General features: G+C 43.4%; 1 protein-coding gene across 1 annotated transcript in view; it reads right to left on the bottom strand.

Annotated features, from left to right (window-relative positions):
- The window catches only part of HHIPL2 (HHIP like 2), a 31968-nt gene that overhangs the window by 6378 nt on the left and 2608 nt on the right, over positions 1–22982 (bottom strand). The window contains exons 2-8 of the mRNA XM_012555414.1: positions 22240–22892; positions 19915–20058; positions 17831–18162; positions 16348–16474; positions 8087–8232; positions 3603–3684; positions 340–422 (exon numbers count right to left, since the gene is read on the bottom strand). Coding sequence (XP_012410868.1) covers positions 340–422; positions 3603–3684; positions 8087–8232; positions 16348–16474; positions 17831–18162; positions 19915–20058; positions 22240–22892 — 1567 coding nt within the window. The remainder of the gene's footprint in view (positions 1–339; positions 423–3602; positions 3685–8086; positions 8233–16347; positions 16475–17830; positions 18163–19914; positions 20059–22239; positions 22893–22982) is intronic.

Below are 22982 nucleotides of genomic sequence, written 5' to 3'. Positions count from 1 at the left end.
CAAGTCAGAGACATTTCACATTCACAGCGCCTGCCACGTAGTCAATATTACGTAGATGAACAATGCTAAATGAATGCATGGATACATGAAAAATTACATGATGAATGAATGAATGCAGGAGGACAGGTCACAGGAGAGGCAGGTGTTGCTCCCACCCACTCTGGCATGTGGAAGAACCGGAAAGACTGAGCCACAAGGACAGTCCTTTTCCAAAAGACAGCTGTGAGGGAGAGACGGAGACCCTCCTCCCTGGGAGAGCTTGTAGACGGCACTGAGGGAGCTGTGTCCCGGCAGCAGCGACGCCGAGGCCTGCGCCCTAGGATTCAAAGGCAGACTCACTGGCGAGCGGCCTGAACTGGATCCGCCTGCTCTTGGTTTTCACCGGCGCCGGCTGGTATTTGCACTTGCCTGGGGGCGCGCGCCTGAAAACACAGAAACGGTGAGCACAGGAGGCTGTGAAGATGTGACCGGGAGATCAAGATCACCTGAGGGCGTATATTAGCAAGAACTGGGCTCAGCCCTCAGTTATCCGCAGGGATGGGGCAGATGGAGTAGGAAAGAATCTCAGATGGAGAGGAGCCAGCGCGCGGCCATCACTGGGGCACCTCAGGCCTTGGGAGACGGTGTAGTGAGGGGCTGGGCCAGGGGCCTGCAAATGACAGAACTGGGCGCCAGTCCTGGACATCTGGGTAAGGGAACCTCGCTAAGCCTCGATTTCTGCATCTGTAAAATTTAATAATTATAATAGTATTACCCAGCTCTCAAGGGAGGGGTGAGGATTAAATAAGATCTGTGTGCCTGGAACACTATAAACGATTGACAAGGAGATAATAAAAAAGTTCAGAGCACTGCCCAGTACACAGCAAGTGCTCCATCAATAATGATGATGCTGATGATGACGTTGATTCTGTTGCTGCTGGTGGAGGTGGTGGTGATGGTGATGCCACTTAACGAAAATCCCTTTAGGAACTCTTGGCACAGCCCCTTAAATACTGCCAGCCTCTCTGCCTAGTAGCACACTAATTCTTAAACTGCATTCCCCCTGCATGCACCTTCGAAACAAAAAGGACTTTGGAGACAGGCGGGCCCTGGCGGAGCAGGAGTTAAGCGTTTGTCGGTGGTTTGAATCCACCAGCCGGTCCTTGGAAACCCTACGGGGCAGTTCCACTCTGTCCTATAGGGTTGCTATGAGTCGGAATCGACTCAACGGCAAGGGGTTTGGTTTGGTTTTGGGAGACAGGGAGCACAGGGATATGTGACCAGAGCAGAGATGAAGCTTCCCAGCTGATCCCACTGCCTTCTCTGCCTGGCTCCAACTCTAACTTCCTTACCCCAAGTTAAAAAAAAGAAAAAAAGTGACTTTATTTATTAAACAAGCACATATGTGATGCTTAGATGCTGTTCTAAATACTGTATAAATATTAACTCATCGACTCCTCATAACGATCCTATGACATAAATACTATTATTATCCCCATTTACAGATGGGGAAACTGATGCACACAAACATTAAGAAACAGACCAGTGCTAGTTAGTGGCAAAGCCAAGATTCAAACCCAGGCTCCAGAGTCCACATTCTTAACCACTGTATTCAGCTGCCTCTCAAGGAAGGGCAGGAAGAAAAGATAGAAGAGAAAAAACCATACATGTGTAAATTGATAGTGCCCACAGAAGGCTGGGATGGGTGCATGTAGTGGGAAGTTGTGTCAAATAAGTAGTCAGCAGAATCTGGATCCACTGCTACAGAAACTCAAAAAGTCTGTATAATTCAATGTAATTATGACTAGACTGAGCGTGTGGGGCTGAAATGACTTTGATCCTCCACAAAGAAAAGCAAGTTCCTATCCTGGGTCCCCTTCTTATTTGGCAAGTAATTTAACTTGTCTAGCCTTCAGTTTCCTTATATGTAAATTGAGGGCGTTAACCCACCTTCCTGGGATTTTGTCAGCTTTAAATGAGATCCTGCATGCAGCGCACTTGGCACCACGCCTGTACACAGTAATTACTCAATAACTATCAGCTTGGGAGAAGGTGAATAAGGAGGGATTTCTTCAGTGTGGGGAAGGCATTACAGCTGTTCTATGTAGTGTCTCGTGTTTGGAAGAGGTACAGCCAGAACGCATCTTAGAAGCCAGGATGGTGAGACTTCGTCTCACATACTTTGGACATGTTATCAGGAGGGACCAGTCCCTGGAGAAGGACTTCATGCTTGGTAAAGTAGAGGGTCAGCAAAAAAGGAAGACCCTCATCAAGAAGTATTGACCCAGTGGCTGCAACAAGGGGCTCAAGCACAGCCACAATTGTGAGGATGGTGCAGGACTGGGTAGTGTTTTGTTCTGTTATACACATAGGGTCACTGTGAGTTGGAACCGACTTGACAGCACCTAACAACAACGCATGTCTGCTCTGGTGATAGAAGGGAGTTAAATTATCCCCCATCCAAGCAGGAAACTGTCAAAGGAAAGAAAAATGGATTCACACAGGAAAGCTGTCAGGGGAAAGGGCAGGAGAACTACTGGGGTAGGCATTCCCAACCCCCAAAGCACTTTACGGGACCCTGGGTCCACTCCATCCCCTACACACAAGGGGCTGTGCCAGTAGCAGACCCAAGACAGGAGACAGACGGCTCAGTACCAAACTCACCCCTTGGCAATCTGTGTACCAGCTACCAGCAGAGTGCCCCAGCACAAACTGGGAGCCTCGCTCAGAGGCTGAGCCTCGGTCAGAGGCTGAGCCTCTTCTAGGATCTTCTAAGAACACATAAACTGACAGCCTTGTTGCCAAATGGAAGCTGAGCTGAGCCTGACCCCTGCAGCCTGACAGGTGGCTGGACCTATTTGCCTAATGTCTACTGAACACCAACCCAGATGTGAATAACATAATCCTCATGGGGAAGCTGGTTCACAGGCAGACTTTCTTGCTGGGGCAAGAATTCTGAGATAAATCCAGCACACTGCCCAGAATCCTCACGATGATACCCTCCATCTCCCTTCCAGGGGCAGATACAATGACCACAGACTCAACAACCCAAGAGTGGGACGCTGCATTGTGGTTTCTGCCTGATCACTTGGAGGTGGCTAACCTCTGAGAGAGGTGGACAAAGGAGAAGTAAACAGCAGACAGCCCACCAAGTGAATAGATACTGCCGCAGTATTCCAGAAAGGGAGCTGCTGAGATAACCTGCTAGTTTGAGATATTCGCCAAAGACTTTAAGACATCCACCAGGCCCAGGAGATAAGGCAGCAATACCTACCCAGGTGGTCAGAGGTGTAGACTAGGTGTTGGACGATGGTAGATGAGTTTCCAAAACCATGTGAAAAAACAAAAAAACAGGAACCACAGACCTAGGCTAGATATCCTGGAAAAAGCTCAAGACCCTCATTTCCAACTACAAAGAGATCATACCCCAAGTATTCCATAATTCTTATGGACACTTCATTCTTCATATGTTTGTCCAAACTGCTTTTCATCTAAAGCATGGATTAGCTTCACTGATAAATTTTGGTGACTCTTGGGAACTGAGGACTGTGTGTTATCACCTGCCACCGAGATAAGGACACTGATGAAGAGGTACTTGCAAAGAAAAGGAGACCAACTCTTACCTTGAGGGGTCGACAAATCTGTAAATAGATCCGCGTGGCGCGTAGGCACTTGGGTAAGAGGTGGCCAGGAAATAGAGCTCCCCTAAGGAAACAGAATAGGCAAGGAATAACAGGGCATCAGGCATCAAAATGGGACATGGCCCTCAGATACAGTGAGCCCCAAGATCAGAACCCCGAAATCATGAGTGACACATAGGCCTTCACTGGACTGTGAGCTCCTTGAGGACAAAGACCATTCCTGAGCCCCTGAGCCTAACTTAGAGTGTGGCACGGCCAAAAAAACACAACCAAGCTAGTTGCCATGGAGTCAGCTCCAACTCACGGGCGGCAGATCACCAGGCCTTCCTTCCAAGGAGCCTCTGGGGAGGTCCAAACCCCCCGCCTTTTGGTCAGTAGTCAAGCACTTAACCATTACACCACCCAGTATCTCTGTTAATGTAGGTTTATTGAAACAAATAGCTTCTCCTTTATCATCTCTTTGCTCTCAGAAACTATGCCTTAATTTGCGTCCATCTCCTCTCCCGCCTCCCTTGCACTGATGAGGGTTCTCTGTGGAGCTTTGGAAACAGACAATATAGAGGGGAGGGTCATGTACTTCCCACTTCATGCTTCTCCCTTCTTTAGTCCTTGGTTTTCCCCTCAGCGTCACTGTGCCCTTGCTGCCGTCCATCAGTCCTTGGGCTCCTTATTTCCTTATGAGCCTCCCCCACTTCAGCCTCTCCTCTTGGTCTCCTCCAAGCCCCACAAAAATCACTTCTACCCACTCTCTCCTTCCTCTCATTTAGAAAGAGCCCGTTCCCTCTCATTTCCTCCTGTTTGAACTCCAGAGAACGGTGTTCCTTTCTCATAGTTACAACCTCATTCCTCCTTGTTTTATACTCATCTGTGGAGGACAGTATAGTGTAGGTTTAGAGTTAGGCAAATCGGGGTTTGAATTCTGATACAACTCACTACGTCATCTTGGGAAGCCTCTGAATCTGCATCACTCTCAGGATATTTATTCATTTGCAAAATGGAGATAATAATACCTCACATAAGGAGTCCCTGGGTGGTGCAAGTGACTAACATGGTTGGCTGCTAACCAAAAGGTTGAAGGTTCAAATCCACCCAGAGGCGCCTCAGAAGAAAGGCCTGGTAATTTACTTCTGAAAAGTCAGCCATTGAAAACCCTATGGAGCACGGTTCTACTCTGACACACACAGGGTCGCTATGAGTCAGAGTCAACATGACAGCAACTGGTTTTAATACCTCACATGCTTGTTAGGTATTCAATTTGAAAGTATCCAATTCATGGTTAGTAACTAATACCGTCTTGTCTCTTTACCCCTGAAGGGGCAAGTGCTGCCTCTTAAACATCACTGTAAATCTGGCACAATGTTTGTGTAATTGCACCACATTTAATTCTCTTGCTGTTGTGTGCCTCACACAACTCTCCCTTAAGTTTATGGAGAAAACCACCTACTGCATGGCAAGTCTGAACAGCCTAGAGCTTTACACAGAGAGGCCTTCTTCCTCAGATCTGTGGACAACAGGGACCAATGTTTGTCTTTGCAGAGCCCCGCATGTAGGATAAAAGCCAGCTAAGGAAGTACGGTTTTGTGCAGTGACAAACTATAACCATCCCCAATAAGGGGTCTAAAAAGATAGGACACGCCCTACTCTACAGTCCATTTGCCCCTCTGATTGGAAACCCCAGGCACGGTCATTAGGTAAAAGGGGGTCTACCCAGGATCCAGGAGAACACAGGCCATCCTGTGCGGGGGACCCTCCAAACCCAGTCTGAAAGGAGAATTTAAAACCTTGAAATGCTGCATATTCCCTACGTCAGACTACAGTTTGTGTGAACTGTATGTTTTAAACATGCCACAGATTTCTCATTGTATTTTTAGAGAAAACCATAGGGCTTGGGTGAATTTCATCTGTAGTATCCAATTGACATTTTTTACATGTATGTTTTAGGACCCCACCTTCTCAAATAAAAACCCCTATAATATACCATGAAAAACAAAATGCGTGCAATGTGACTTGACTGCAAGCATTATTGCTTTGACCAGCCCTCTTGGGAATGTGCTCCAGTGACTGACACTGAGAAATCCAGTCCTTAGAAACCCAGCGATGGGCACCAGTCATCTGCTCAGGGCTTGTTTATCGGCACCAGCTATCGGCTCTGAGAACTCGGTAAATAAACTGTAGCTATAGCTGAGGCAGAGCTCTGTAAGCAAAACGGTTCAAGTAAAAAGTGACTTAGCTAAAGCCGGAGAAGGATAGTAAACCAGTGAAATAATACTCCGATCAAAAAATGTCTATCAGTGGAGAGGAATATGACAAGAATAGGAAAATCCGAGTTGGCTTATGCAAACACACAGAAGCAAGCAACTGGGCAGGAAAATAACTTGCCTCCTGAACTGCCTCACTGGCTTGAGGGCAAAGTCTGCTTGTGAACACCTTGGCAAGTCCACTCCACAAAATCCAGCCAAGGACGCTTAGTTTTGTTTGCCAGATGTGCTGACTGGCATTCAAAAACAGCCTGTTTTCTCCTGAGAGCAGTCTACAGGCACAACGCACCAAAGCACCACAGCCAGGCTCTCTATATACGCCCGAAAAGGAGTAAGCTACACAACACGGGGGCCCAGGGCCCACTGAGCAGGCCTGCTTCCAGGGGCTCCTACCTCTGAGAGGTAGCTCCAGCCTCCGCGGGGGGCTCCGGCCTGGGGGGGATCAGCCTCCTTGGGGCTCCAGCAGGGGAGCAGGCCCAACATGGCCTGTGGTTTTCACGTCATCCTCTTCCCACTGAGCGTCATCCTGCCAGCCTGTGGCTTCTCCCCTTTGTTATGTTTGGACTTCCAGTTTGGAACTCACATAGACTTTTTTCTGTTAAAAATGCTTGAATTTTCCAAAATATCCTCAGATCCTCTAAAATGCTCATCTCAACTATCTATTCATAAGCTAGGCGAGAGGAAAGGGTCCAGGAGCTGACTGGATCTCTTCATAGCCTACTCAAAATAAAGGTCTTGTACGCCCACCCCGTGGCTCAGAGTGGAAAAAACCGAATAGTTAGGAAATCTTCAAGGCTCTGGTTTACAACGATAGAGAATCCTAGGTCTGGAAGGGACCCTGAGCCATAACTTTATTCTCTTCTTTACTTCCAAGCCTAACTATAAAAAAAAAGAGTTGACATCAAGTCAATGCCCACTCACAGAGACCCATGTGTATTAGAGTAGAACTGTGCTTCGTGGAGTTTTCAGTGGTTGATTTTTCAGAAGTAGATTGCCAGGTCTTTCTCCTGAGGCGCCTCTACGTGTACTCGAACCTACATCCTTTCAGTTAGCGGCAAGCACATTACCCGTTTCCAGTGCCATATACTGAAAAGATCACGGGCCCTGTCCTTACTTATGTAAAACAAAATAAAACTTCTCTTTCAAAATTAAGCATAACTTATATAAAGCTGAAATTAAATATTAGTTACTTAAGGAGTCCCTGGGTGGTGCAAACAGTTAAGCACTCAACTATTAGCCAAAAAGTTGGTGGCTCGAACCCACCCAGAGGCACCTCAGAAGAAAGGCCTGCAATGTGCTTTTGAAAGGACACAGCCTTGAAAACCCTATGGAGAAGTTCTACTCTTTACACATGGGGCCACCATGAGTTGGAACCAACTTGATAGCAACTGACAACAACAACATTTAAAGTCTCTGCAAACATGAGTTACTTGTCTGATTACAAAATTTGGGGGAACTTAGAAAAGTCAAATCTTTCTCTCTACCTGTCTATCTCTCCATCTCTGTCTGTCTGTCTCTCTGTCTTTCATGTGTGTACATGCACATATGCCTTGCTTTGCTGGTGCCCTAAACATGTACCTAACCTGTCTACTGGGTAGCCTCCTACCTAGCTGTCAACCCTTTTCTCAGATCGCTCAAGAAAGAAGTTCACCCTTGCTCACTGACAGAAGTTGCTCACAAACTCTTGGCAGGGTCAGAAAGGGCCCAGCCCCGTCAGTGAGCTGATCCCCAGTGACACCCTTTCCAGATGACACCATCAGGATAAACACCCACTACCCATCTATTCTGCCCACTATCGACCCTATCCATGTTCCTGTAAATGCAAATTAGAATACAAGCAGGGAGAAGGGAGCACATGAACCTCCTTCACAGTCAAAGGATTGAAAAACTGAAGAGTAGACCTTGATTTGCGCTCCACAATTGGGTGTGCAGTCCAACCCAGAAAGGGTAAGGTGGTATGTTCAGTCTGTTTCCTCATTGGTGAAATGAGCATCATGGGTCACATCATGGGGATATTTTGATTATTAAATAAGAAGAAAAAGGTAAAGTGCTTAGAACAGTGTCTGGTACATTAGAAAGAATAGCTAAATGGTAGTAATAATAACAGAAGTGGAAGTGCGTATTTACATAAAAGTGAATGTTCAGTCAATGCCTGTGATGATCACAGTTCCAGGAAGCAGAAATCCGATAACCCTGTACATTGGTTACCTGCTTCATCTTCAGCAAAGGAGATGATAAACGCGCTGTAGGTGCTGATCAGCCCTGGAAACGCACATGTTGCCGTGTTGCCGAGGCAAATGTCCCGTTTCTTCCATTGCTTGGTTTTTCTATCTTCCTGCAGAGCCATAAGTCGACTAGATGAAAAATAAAACCTTATATTTTAGAAATCCATATTTCCAATCTGCAGAAGACTTTTCTTCCTAGAATCAGGGAACCCTTGAATCCTAGGACTGAGTCTCCCATAAAGAGGGCAATAACCAGCCTCCAGCCTCCTCCAAGAGCCAGAAAGCTGCTTCGGAGACAGTTTCATCACCCACTTAGTCTAGATGGGGAAGCTCATTCTCTATAATAAGGGGAGTCTGGTGCCCTGTGAAGTTTGCACCATTACAAAAGACTAATCTTATTTTTATTAGTTGTGTGACCTTTGGCTAGTTGCCCAATATCTCTAAGCCTCTGTTTCCTCATCTGTAAAACGGTAAATGATAATAGAACTTACTATAGGGGAGAGTTGCAAAATTAAATAATATACATAAAAATCTCACCAGTATGCCTGGCACATAGTAAAGGTTCAAAAGGTGCCTGCTATTACCATTGTTATTATGTCTATATAGTAACAGGTATATGCTTCCTATCCCTCTATCATCTATATGAACTAAAAGCAGATTTTTAGAAGGGAAAAGAAGTTGGGTAAACCAAGGTTGCTCATCAGAATCATCTGAAAAGTTTTATGGAAACAGAAATGCCCAAACCCAGGTGATTCTGAGCATATGCGCCAAACAAGAATCCCTGGCTGCATTATCAACCAGCTATATGTACGCAGGTGGGGTGGTGGGTGGGTGGGAATGACGGGGAAAAAAAAAAGAAGAACAGTGAAAATAGAACAAACAATAGTTTAAAAGATACTGGACATCAGGCAATGAAGGATTTTGGTTCTTGAGAGACAGGAAACAAACACAGGGAGCCTTACGATTGTCCCAGCTTACTACCCTGACAGTTTCCAGCCCATGGAAAGAAAGCATCGAACGAGCCCAGTTGATTCTTTGAGTTGAAAAAGACAGAGCGGAGAGTCTAGGGGGACCAATGCAGCTAGAGTTTGCAAGAAGGAATATTGGAGAGAGGAGAGTTGCACATAGAAGGAACCCCAGAGATCTTCCATCGGTATCCGTCGGTACACTAACAGTGGATACATGTGAGGAAATTACCTGAAGCAGGGGAAAGAATTAGAGAGAAAAGGAAGCAGGGCCAGGAATAGTATAATTCATGCGACATTGGGTAGAGTTCTCAGGAAAGTCTTGGTTCAGTAGTGGGGAATAAGTAACTCTAGAAAAAACATCACATCAGTCCTGCTTAACAAATATTAAAAGCAAGACCTGAAAGGTTCAAACTGTTCTAAATAACTTTTCTGTGTCCCAGAACAAAGCTCAAGAATATTTATAGGAGTACAGAAGTACCCAGCACTCAAGAAGTTAGAATCTCAATGTCTGCCATCCAATAAAAAATTATTAGGCTAATAAAGAAAGAGAATATATGACCCATAATGAGGAGAAAAAACAACGAACCAAAATTGACATAGAACTGATACAGGTGTTAAAATTAGCAGACAAGACCATTAAAACAGTTATTCTTACTATATTCCGTATGTTCACGAAATAGAAAAAAAAGTATAAGACCCTAACTAAATGTCTAGATATGAAAAACATACTGAGATTAAAAAAAAAACACACTAATGGGATAAATGGAAGATTAGATGTTGCAGAAGAAAGATTTATGAGTTTCAGACATAATGATAGAAACTATGCAAAATGAAACACAGAGAGAAAAAATCTTAAACATAAACAGATCACCAGTGAGCTGTGGGACAACTTTACAAGGAGCCTAATATATGTGTAGCTGTAGTTTCCAGCGGAGAAATAAGAAAAGGGGTAGGGAACAGAAAAAATATTTAAAGAAATTTTCCAGATTTGATGAAAACTATAAACTCATAGATCCAAGAGGTGTAACTCCAAGCCCAAGAAATATGAAGAAAACTACTGCAAGGCACACATAATAAAATTGCACAACACCAATGATAAAGGGAAAACATTAAAAGCAGCTGGAGAAAAAAATGACACATTATGTGTGGAAGAACAAATATAAGGATGACAGCAGATTTCTCACTGGAAATGATGCAAGGCAGAATATAGTGGGGTACTATCTTTAAAGAATTAAAGAAAAAAATGTAAACATAGACTGCTACACCCAGTGAAAATATCTTTCAAAATGAAGGCAAAATGAAGTCTGTTTCAGACATGCAAAAGCTGAAAGAATTCATCAGCATCATAGCCATCATAAAAGAGATGTTAAAGGAAGTTCTTCAGGCAGAAGAAAAATGATCTCTGAAAGAAATATGCATCTACACAAAGGGATGAGGAGCACTGGGAATGCTAACTGTATTAGTTTCTTACTGCTACAAATTACCACAACTTGATGTCTTAAAACAACACATCTTTATTCTCTTACAGTTCTGTAGGCCAGAGTTCTGAAATGGGTTTCACTGGGCTAAAATCAAGGTGTTGGTAGGGTTGCGCTCCCTCCAGAGGCTCTAGGGGAGAATCAGATTCCTTGCCTTTTCCAGCTTCTGGAGGTTGTTCTCATTCCCTGACTTATTGCCCACATCACATCACCTTTTCTCCCTGTATTTCCATTGTCACATCACCTTCTTCCTCTTCTGTCTTCAAATCTCCTTCTGCCTCCTTCTTATAAGGACACCTGTGATTATACTTAGAACCCACTCGTATCATCCAGGATAATCTCCTCATCTCAAGATCCTTAACTTAGTCACATGTGCAAATTCCCTGTTATCATATAAGGTAACGTTCTCAGGTTCCAAGAATTAAGATCTGCTTGTCTTTGGGGGAAGGAGCCCTGTGGTGCAGTGATTAAATGCTCGGCTGCTAACTGAAAGGTCAGTGGTTCGAACCTACCAGCTGTTCCGTGGAAGAAAGATGTGGCAGTCTGTTTCCGTAAAGATTACAGCCTTGGCACCCCTATGGGGCAGTTCTTCTCTGTCCTATAGGGTCGCTATGAGTCAGAATCAACTCAGTGGCAATGGGTATGGTTAGTTTGTTTATCTTTGGGTGCCATTATTCAGCCTACCACAATAACTATGTTATTATTATTTAAATCTATTTGAAAGATAACAGACTATGTAAAAATAATAGCAATGTATTGTGTGGTTCGCAACATACATATAAGTAAAATGTATAACAACAGTAGCATAAAGGCTGGGAGGAAAGAAATTGATGTGCACTGCTGTAAGGTTCTTATGCTATAGTGAAGTGGTATGATATCTGTGGCAGGTCAACTCTAAGATGGCCCCCAGTGATCCTTGCCTTCTGGTATTCATGCCCTTGTGTAATTGCTTCCCCTTGAGTTGAACTAGCCTAATGACTTGCTTCTAACAAACAATATGGCAAAGATGATGAGATGTCACTTCCATGATTAGGCTACATAAGACTTTAACGTCTGTCTTACTAACAGCTTCTCTACCTTGCTGGCTTTGATGAAACAAGTTGCATTATTGAGAAAGCTAACATGGCAGGACACAGAGGGCGACCTCCAGCCAACAGAAAGCTAGGAACTGAGACCCTCAGTCCAAGAGAACTTGAGGAACTGAATCCTGCAAACAACCACATACATGAGGTTGGAAGCAGATCATTTCCCATTCAAGCCTTCAGATGAGACTTCAGCCCTGGCTGACTACTTGACTTGAACCTCATGAGAGACTGAGAGGCCGAGGACCCAACTAAGCCAGGACCAGATTCCTGATCTACAGATACTGTGAGATAATAAATTTGTGCTGTTTTAAGCCACTAAATTTTGAAGTAATTGGTTAAGCACTCAGCTGCTAACCAAAAGGTTGGCAGTTCGAATCCACCCAGTAGCTCCACAGGAGAGATACCTGGCAATCTACTTCCATAAAGATTACAGCCAAGAAAACCCTATGGAGCAGTTCTACTCTGTCACATGGGGTCACTATAAGTCAGAATCAACTCAACAGCACCCAACAATGACAACAATACAGTACTAATACAATATCACTTGAAGGCAGACTGTGATAACTTAAAGATGAACACTATAAACCCTAAGGCAACACTAAACTAACAAATCAAAGAGTTATAGCTAATAAGCAAACAAAAGAGATAAAATGGATTATAAAAACTATTCCATTTTTTGAAAAAGGTAGGTTAAAAGAAACAAATGAAAATGATACCAAAAAAAAAATAGCAAGATGATAGATTTAAACTTAACTGTATCAATAATCAAGGAGCCCTGGTGGAGTAGTGGTTAAGCACTCAGCTGCTAACCAAAAGGTTTGCGGTTCAAACCCACCAGCCACTCTACAGGAGAAAGATGTGGCAGTCTGTTTCCGTAAAGATTACAGCCTTGGAAACCCTATGGAGCAGGTCTACTCTGTCCTATAGATTCGCTATGAGTGGGAATCGACTCGATGGCAATGAGTTTATTGGAGCCCTGGTGGCTCAGTGGTTAAGTGTTCTGCTGCTAACCAAAAGGTCAGCAGTGTGAATCCACCAGCCGCTCCTTGGAAACCCTATGGGGCAGTTCTACTCTGTCCTATAGGGTTGCTAAGAGTTGGAATTGACTCAATGGCAATGGGTTTGGGTTTTTTGGTTGTTGTTTTTTTGTTTTGTTTTTTTTTGGTATATCAGTAATCAGGAGTCCCTGGGTGGCACAAATGGTTAAGCACTTGACTACTAGCCAAAAAGTTGGCAGTTTGAACCCACCCAGAGGTGCCTTGGAAGAAAGGCTTGGCAATCTTCTTCCAAAAGATCCTAGCTTTGAAAACCCTATGGAAAAGTTCTACTCTGCACACATGGGGTCACTGTGAGTCAGAATCTACCCAACAGCAACTAACTAACAACAACAACAATATCAGTAATCACATTAAATATAAATGCTCTAAATCTCAGTTAAAAGGCAGTGATTGTAAGGGTGGATATAAAAGCAAGACCCAACTATGTTCTGCCTACAAGAGACACACTTTAAATATAAAGACACAAATAAGTTAAAACTAAAAGGGTAGAGAAAGATATATCGTCATTAAAAAAAAAAAAAAAAACCAAACCCATTGCTGTCAAGTTGATTTTGACTCATAATGACCCTATGTATCATCATAACACTAAACAAAGAAAATATGAAATGGCTATAATAATATTATCTTAAGTGGTTTTCAAAACAAAGACTATTACTAGAGATTTAAAAAAAAAAAGCTCATTTCATAATGATAAAGCAGCCAATTCATCAGGAACGCATAACATTCCTCACCATTCACAGTTTCAAAATGCAGGAGGCAAAAACTGGTAGAACTACAAGAAAAACAGACAAATCCACAATTAGAGTCAGAGATTTCAATATTCCTCTCGCAAAATTGATTTTAAAAATTTATACAGAAAATCAGTAAGGCTCTAGAAGCGACTTGAGCAACATAACCAACTTGAGCTAATTGACATTTATAGAACATTTCACTCAACAAGAGCAGAACACATATCATTTTCAACTGCACATGGAACATTAACAGAGATCATATTCTGGGCCATAAAACAAGTCTCAATAAGTATAAAAGTACTCAAGTCATGTAAAGTATGTTCTGCGTCCACAATAAAAAATAAATTAGAAATCAGTAGTACAAAGATCACTGGGAAATCCCCAAATGTTTGGAAACTAAATCACATCTTTCTAAAAAACTTATGGGTCAAAGAAAATAACGAAAGGAAATTAGAAAATATTTTTAATGAATGAAATGAAAACATAATATATCAAAATTTATGGACTGCTGCTAAAACAATACTTGGAGGAGGGGTGTAATTTATAGCACTTAAAAAAAAAACTCTTTGTCGTTGAGTCGATTTTGACTCAGTGATCCTATAGGACAGAGCAGAACTGCCCCATAGGGTTTCCAAGGAGCGGCTGGTGGATTCAAACTGCCAACCTCTTGGTTAGCAGCCACAGCTTGCCATAGCTCTTAACCACTACACCCACCAGGGCTCCAATTTATAGCACTAAGCATACATATTAGAAAAGATGACAGACTGCAGATCAATGGCCTTAACTTCTATCTTAAAAAACTAGAAATAGAAGAGCCAGTTAAACTCAAAGCAAGCAGAAGGAAGGAAATGATAAAGATCAGAGTAGAAATCAATGCAATACAGAACAGAAAAAAAATCATTGAAACCAAAAACTGCTTCGAGATCAATAAAATTGATAAACCTGTAGTTAGACTAATCTGAAAAAGAGAGAGGGAGGGAGAAGACACAGATTACCAACATCTGGACTAACACAGGTGACATCACTATAGTTTTTACAGACACTAAAAAGGATAATAAGGGAACGTTATGAATAACTTTATGCCAACTGAGGTGAAATGGACAAACACCCTGAAAGACCCAGACTACCAAAGTTTACTCAGAAATAAACAGATAAACTGAATAGTCTATATCTATTAAGGAAATTGAATTTGTAAACATATTTCCACAAAGAAAACTCCAGGCTCAGATGGCTTCACTTATAAGGAAGAAACATGTAAAGAAGAAATAATACCAGTTTTACACACACTCTTCCAGATAATTGAAGAGGGGGAAGTTACTTCCCAACTCATTCTATAAAGCCAGCATTACCCTGATACCAAAACCTAACAAAAATATTATGAGAAAGAAAAACTACAGATCAATACCCTTCATGAACATAGATGCAGAAATTCTGTACAAAATGTTAGCAAATGGAATCGAACAATATATAAAAAGAATAATACATCATGCCCAAGTAGTGTTTATCCCAGGAATGCAAGACTGCTTTAACAATTAAAAAACAATCAGTGTAATTCACCATATTAACATCTACAAATGAAAAACCATACAATTCTCTCAAAAGCTGCATAAAAAGCATTTGACAAAATCCAACATCCATACCTAATACAAATCCTCAGCAAACTAGGAATAAAAGGAAACTTTCTCAACCTGTAGGTGTACAAAACACCTACAATTCACACCATATTATTGATGAAAAGCTGCATGCTTTTCCTCACTTCTATTCAACATTGTACTGAAGGTTTAAACTGGAACGTACAACAAGAAAATAAAATAATAGAAGGATCCTAATTCAGAAAAGAAAAAGTAAAATTTTCTATATTTGTAGACAAAATGATCTTCTACATAAAAAATCCAATAGAATCAACAAAAAGCTACTAAAACTAATAAGGAGTTCAGCAAGGTTGCCAGATACAAGCTCATTATATATATATGTATTATGTATGTATATATATATATATATATATGTATATATATATAATACATACATATATATGTAAAATGAACTTCATATATTTTTTCTATAAACTAGCAATGAACAATCAGAAATTGAAATTTATCAAAATACTATTCAAATACATCAAAAAAAATCAAACACTTAGACGTACAAGAACTATACACTGAAACATATGAAACATTGTAGCAGTTTTTATTCATAATATCCCCAAACTGGAAACAGCTGACACGTCTATCAACAGGAGAATAGATTAATAAGTTGTGGTATATTCATACAACGGAATACTACAAAGCAATAAAAAATACAAACTACTGATATATATGACCACTGATGAATTTCACAGACATTATGCTGAATGAAAGAAGCCAGGTACAAAAAAAGAGTACATACTGTATGATTCAATTTATATGAAGTTCCAGAAGCAAAAGTAATCTGTGATGAGACAGGTCAATAGTGTTTACCTCTGCTAGTGTGTGTGTGTGTGTGTGTGTGTGTGTGTGTGTGTGAGAGAGAGAGAGAGAGAGGGAGAGGGAGAGAGGACAGAGGGTGGTATTGATAGGAAACAGGCAAGAAGGAACCTTCTAGAGTGATGGAAATGTTCTGCATCTTGATATGGCTGGTAATGCAACTGTATATATTTAGAAAACTTCATTCATCTGTGCTCTTAAGAATTTGTATTTCACTATATATAAGTTAAAAAAAAAAAAAAAAAAACCCGTTGCCATCAAGTCAATTCCAACTCCTAGCGACGCTATAGGACAGAGTAGAACTGCCCCATAGGGTTTCCAAGGAGTGACTGGTGGATTTGAACTGCCAACCTTTTGGTTAGCAGCCAAGGTCTTAATCACTGCGCCACCAGGGCTCCCAGTTAGACCTCAGTAAGAACACTAAAATAAATAAAAGATAAAGGGGACATCAACCTTCCTTACCCACTCATGAAGTCCCCGAAGATGTAGAGGCCATTGAGATTTGGGGATTCACACCCACGGTAGACATACCCTCCAGTGACTGACTTCCCCACTGCATGGCCATATGCATAGATGGGCAGAATGTCATCTGTCCAGGACAAGGAAAGACAGCGAGTGTCATGATCAAAAGTGAGAGCTTCAAGGAGTAAGAATGGGGCTGTTGAATGCAGGTGCTTGATTCAGTGGAGAACACTTTAGCTCTCGGTCTTCGGTAGGACAGGCAGCCAAGGCTAATCATGCCTATTTTTCCTCAACAGACCAGCCATTGGTTTTTGTGACTTTCCCATTGACTGCCATCTGCAGGCAGAGGGAAGAAAAAAATTCTCTCTGAGGCAATGACCTGGAAATCCACACACCTAAGTTTTTCTCCTAGGTTGATACGTCAGATATTCAGATTTAAGGATTTGGAAAATATCATGCGGGTCTGGACTACTGCTTTGCAACTTTGTTGTTGTTAGTTGCCATGGAGTCAGTCCAACTGGTGGAGACCTTATGTATAACAATAAAACGTTGCCCGGCCCTGCGCCATCTTCCTGATCCTTGGTATGTTTGAGTCCATTGTTGAGGTTTATGTTGTGGCTTTGTAATCTAAGAGTCCACGGAAAGCCTAAATAATGATGGCAGAATCAGAAAATTGGAAGTTTGAGCCAAGCAGAGTTTCTTAAACACACCTTAACTGTTGATTCACACAGAGAAATAGGGTTATTAACGTTTGGGCATTGTTCTTACTTGGCTAGACACAGAATATCATTTCAGTGGGCTACCCTGATTTGGGAAATAAAGAAAACCACATAGCCACCAGTTTTTCCCTGCCAGCAAAATACTATGCCTAAGAATCACGTGGATAACTTATTTAAAATAGATTCCTAGATCTTTCCCATGTCCCCAGTCCACCCAAGATTCAAATTCATAAGGTCTGCGGTGGAGCCCAGGAATTTACTTTTTAACAAGCACCGCTGGAGATGATTCTGTTGCCAGCGCCGCGGGACCACACTTTGAGGAGCACCGTCCCACAAGACACAATAAAGGCACGCCTTAAAGACCTGCCATGATGCAGTGGTGGTTCAGTGGTAGAATTCTCGCCTTCCATGCTGGAGACCCAGGTTCGATTCCTGCCCAGTGCACCTCATGCACAGCCACCACGCAAGGTGCTGTGATGCTGAACAGGACTCAGCAGAGCTTCCAGACTAAGACAGACTAAGAGAAAGGCCTGGTGATCTATTTCCAAAAATCAGGCAGTGAAAGCCCTATGGATCACAACAGTCTGATCTGCAGTCAGTCATGGGGACGGCACAGGACGGGGCATCAGTTCATTCTGTTGTATATGGAGTCGTCGTGAGTCTGGGGCCCATTCGACAGCAGCTAGCAACAGCAAAGAACCCGCGGGAGAGGACAGTCTCTCAGGTTTTATTCCCTACCCGCATCCGCAGAGCTTCTGACTTACCCAGAGAGGCATTGCGGCACAGTTTTTTGTCGTAACATTCAAACCCTTCCTTTGCTCTCCAGCCATAGTTCCCGCCTTTGACAATGAGGTCGATTTCTTCGAATCGGTTCTGGCCCACGTCCCCACAGAATATCCGGCCTCGGCCCTGGCGAGTGACAGGGTCCCCCCGGTCCACGGCACAGCGCCACATGTTTCTGACCCCAAAGGCATAGACGGCCGGGTGCGCCCCTGGCTGAGAAACAAACGGGTTGTCCAGGGGAACTCGGTACCTCTTGCCGCCTGAACCTGCCCTATTGACATCAATCCGTAACACCTTTCCCAGAAGGGAGCTTCTGAAAGAAAGAAGGTCAAGAAACAGGCAGGTAAGTAAGGACACAGAACCAGAGGGGACTGCCCCGGTGAGCCTACTGATAGTCAATGCGCAGCTACTGCTGGGAATACCATGGAGAGATGACTTTTTTTTTTTTTCTTTTAAATATACGTAAGATGTTAAGATGGAATCCCTGGTCAGCATGCTCAGCTGCTAACCAAAAGGTGGGTGGTTCGAGTCCACCCAGAGATGCCTCAGAAGAAAGGCCTGTCAATCTACTCCCCAAAAAATCAGTCATTGAAAACGCTATAGAGCACAGTTCTACTCTGAGACATGGGTCACCATGAGTCAGAATTGACTAGACACAACAGTTTTTTAAAGATGTGGAGACTTCCCCATTTTTGGCTCCAGCAGAACTAGTAGGCAGAAGTTTGATGCAATCTTTGTCCCAGTGACCCTGGGCAAACTGCAGCTTCAATATTTACAGTTTTATGACAGGGTGGTTTTCTCTCAGATTTCATCTCATATTATGAATTTTTACAAGAGGCTGGTTCTGTGCTTCCTCGTATAGCAATGTGGTCAGTAAAAAGAGTGGAGGATTTTCTGTCAATGACTAGGGTCTCTGGGTCCCAGTTTCCTCATTTATAAACAGGAGAGTAACACTGCTTTGAAGTGTGATGGTGATATAAGGGCTAAATGAGTTATTGTGTATATAGCTTTTAATGCAATTCCTAATACACAATAGACATTCAGCAAACGTTAGCTTTTTATTATTGTTACTAACTTTAGTGTTGTTATTACTAAGAATAAGGGAGCCAATTGCCTTCTGGGTACAAAGGGCAGAGAGAGGTTCCTTTGACCTCGATCTAGGCAACACAGCATCGTTGGGCTCTGCTGTCAGATCGTCTAGGCTCCAATTCCGGTTCTGTACTTATTTGTGTGTGACTTTGGACAAAGTACCTTACTCCTACGTGCTTCAGTTTCCTTGTCGGTAAAATAAATATTATAATACCTGCTCTTCACAGGATTCGGTCATTCCATAAATATTGAGTGACGTCCTAGTGCTGACATCTAGGTGATAGGGATGTATCCGTGAACAAAACAGATAAAAATTCTTCCCCTTGTGTGTTGTGAGAATTGCATGATTGAATACATGTAAAGTATTGAAAACTGCAGCCGGCACGCAGTGAGCAACCAAGACGTATTAGCTACTATTAACTCAACTTCTCAAGTGTCTCCAGGGCATAGTACAGTGCCTGGAACACAACAGGTGCTCAATAACAATCTTGAGTTGAACTGAATGGGATGATCGGGTCTTCGTGTGTCAAATAATGTCTTGCTAATATGTGCTAAGGAGCCCTCGTGGTGCAGCGGTTAAGCACTCAGCTGCTAACCAAAAGGTCAGTGGTTGGAACTCATCAGTGTCTCTTTGGGAGAAAAGACTTGACAATCTGTTCCTGTAAATAGTACAGCCTAGGAAACTCTATGACGCAGTTCTGCTTTGTCCTATAAGGTCACTAGGAGTCTGAATTCTTCTCATCTTAGCACTCGGAGAGTTACATGGAGTGTTTCTAATATTAATTACCAACAACACTGACTATAGCTGAAATTTATAGGACAGAAAACCAAATGTTCCTCCCACTGCCTCAGCAATGAGGACGATATGCTGTAGGAAGTGATTTGGATTCGACTCTCTAGAGACTCCATCTCAGCAAAAACGTTGTGCCAAGGGCTCACCCTCAGGGGACCGGGGCCCAGCCTCCATTCTACTTACTTGTTCTGAGCATTTCCAAACTTGCCAAAGGGGTCCCCAGCCTGTCCTCCATCCCCAGTGAATATGTACATATAGCCATCCAGGCCAAAAAGGAGCTGTCCACCATTATGATTTGATGCTGGTTCGTCTATTTCCAAGATGACCCTGGAAGAGAAAAAGAAGCCACGCACAAGGCTTTGACACAAGCTAAAACTTCATCCTCTTGAGACACTCAGAAATGGCTGGTCTAAGCTAGCCAAAGCCCGCTTCAGGGTTTCCAAGGATCACCATGCAGGTAGATGAGACGCCCCTTGTTCCCTGTGTGACTCCTTCCTTGATCATTCTTCTTTCGCACGGTGGCTCTGTGGGCTTTAGACAGTGCCATGGGAACAGCACCCTTTCCCAGGGCTTGGCCTCACTTTCTGCTCTATCAGAACTCTTGATGTCTTCCTTTGCACAGCCCAGAGAGGTTAGTCTATCAGTTCTTCATGCCCATTTAAATCCTGTCCACATAGGAAAAGAGAGCTAAGGCATGAAGGAGATGGGGGAAGGCAGGGTGGGAGAGTGGAAAGAGCATGAGCTGAGTCCTTAGTCTGACTATGACACAATAGCTTTATGGCCTTGTGCCACGGTTCCCCGGAAAGATGAGAATTCCCATATTTGAGGTAAAGGGTCTGAGAGCTAATGGCCACACAACAATTGGCAGCTGCTATATTTAGCAGTTCTACTCTGTCCTAAAGGGTCACTAGGGTCGGAATCGACTCGACAGCAATGGGTTGAGTTTTTATATTTATACTTACATTTATATTTATGGAGCCCTGGTGGTACAGTGCTTAAGAGCACGGCTGCTAACCAAAAGATCGGCAGTTCGAATCCACCAGCCACTCCTTGGAAACCCTGTGAAGCAGTTCTACTCTGTACTACATGGTTGCTATGAGTCAGCATTGACTTGATGGCAACGGGTTTGGTCAGGTTATTATATTTATAAGAAGCTCTAGTGGCACAAACGGTTAAGTGCTCAGCTGCTAACCAAAGGTTAGCAGTTCAAACTCACCCAGAGGCTCTACAGGAGAAAGACCTGGGGATCTGCTTCCATAAAGATTACAGCCAAGAAAACTCTATGGGGCAGTTCTACTCTGTCACGTGGGGTTGCTGTGAGTCAGAACCGACTTGATGGCACCCAATAACAACATTACCGTATTTTTATGCAAATAATGTGCACCTTCTGCATTTGTTTGCCAACTGCTCCCTCCCCCTGAGAGGTATTTTCCTAAGCATCCCTATGCCAATTTTTTTTTTACATGTTGCTGTAAAAAAAAGTTGTATAGCAGGCTTACAAAACTACCTCGAGGGGGGAGGGAGCTGTAAAAAAATTAGTATAGCGACACGAAAATACCTTGCCGGGGGAAGGAATGGTTGGCAAACAAACATAGAAAGCATGCATTATTTGTGTAAAAAGATGGAATATTTATGGAGGGGGTTTGGAGTTTCAGTGGTAGAATTCTCGCCTTCCACATGGGAGACCTAGGTTCCATTTCCTGCCAATGCAACTCTCGAAGCCACCGCCCATCTGTCTGTGGACGCTTGTGTGTCGCTACGATGCTGAACAGGTTTCAGTAGAGCGTCTAGACTAAGACTGACTAGAAAGAAAGGCCTGGTGATGTACTCCTGAAAACTAACCAATGAAAACCGTATAGATCACAATGGTCCGATCCACAACCAATCATGGGGATGGCGCAGGACCACGCAGCATATCGTCTCGTTGTGTATGGGGTCACCATGACTCGGGGGCTGACTCAGTGGCAGCTAACACCAGCAACAACAATACCATACTTACATTTAATATTGTTATAAATAGTATTTTGATGTTATCTATAATCAATTCTCAGTTCCTTATAGCTGCTGGCCCTTGCTTATCCCACCACGAAGACAAGCAAGCAGGGCTCTAATTAGGATAACTATAAGGTGATGGAAACCCTGGTGGCATAGTGGTTAAGAGCTACATCTGCTAACAGAAAGTTGGGCAGTCCGAATCCACCATGTGCTCCTTGGAAACGCTATGGGGCAGTTCTACTCTGTCCTATAGGGTCACTATGAGTTGGAGTCAACTCGATGGCAACAGGTTTGGTTTGGTTTTATAAGGTGATAGCTATACAGCACGAAGACCTTTTACTCAAGAGCCTAACTTGGGTTGTCTTCATTAATCAACAATGACTCTCCTTTGTCAATATTATAAGCTAGTGGCTCTAAAACCAGTAAAGTTCCCCTATATCCTCTCTAAGGGGTTTATTGGCATTAATTTAGGGTGCAGATGCAGACACAAAGATTCTCAGGGGTATGTCTCACCTCTCTGATTTTGGGTCAGCTTTGTTGGGATCAGCCTGAGAAACCTTCATCTCACTAACCCGGATCTTTTCTACCTTCTTCTTGCCCAAACATGAATAATAAATGTAGAACTTGCGGTTGTGGCGAAATTTAGGGTGAAAAGCCAACCCCAAGAAGCCTCTCTCATCCCCGATCCATGGAGTGGTCAACACAATGCTCTTGAGGTCCAAGAAGGGTTGTTCCAGGCGACTCCCGTCAGGCAGGTAGACCCATACCACTCCTACTTGCTCGGCTACAAAGAAGCGATGGGTGCCGTCCCCAGCGTGCACCATGGAGACGGGGTTCCTCAGCCCATTGGCCACCTCAGTCAGGCAGAGCTGGAGGCAGCCCTTCTGGTCCTCGGCCACCACACCCAGGTTGCGGATGAGATGGTCATTCCTCAGGATGTTGGGGAAGCAATAGTCCTTGTCAGGAAGGTTGACAAGGTGGCAGAAGTGGGCTCCATCCTTTCCCTGGGACTCCTGGAGGCGATGGTCACTGGTCAGCAGGGAGATGGCAGAGTGGCAGTTAGAATGGAAGGCAGAGCAGTAGTCTGAGCAGAGGCCAGGAAAGTTCCGGAGGGGTGTCTGAGGGTTCTCGGCATCATAGAGGTGGGCTGCATAGGGCGAGCACTCCTAGAAAAGAAAAGGAGGCTCCATCTCAGTGGTCAGACTGGCCACAGTGGGGCTTGTATCGATTTTCGAGCAAGCAGAAAGGAAACATGG

Source organism: Trichechus manatus, unplaced genomic scaffold (assembly GCF_000243295.1).
Source record: "Trichechus manatus latirostris isolate Lorelei unplaced genomic scaffold, TriManLat1.0 scaffold00039, whole genome shotgun sequence".
NCBI classification, from domain to species: Eukaryota; Metazoa; Chordata; class Mammalia; order Sirenia; family Trichechidae; genus Trichechus; species Trichechus manatus.
Note: the sequence above shows the minus strand (reverse complement) of the source record. Positions and strands in the feature narration are given on the sequence as shown.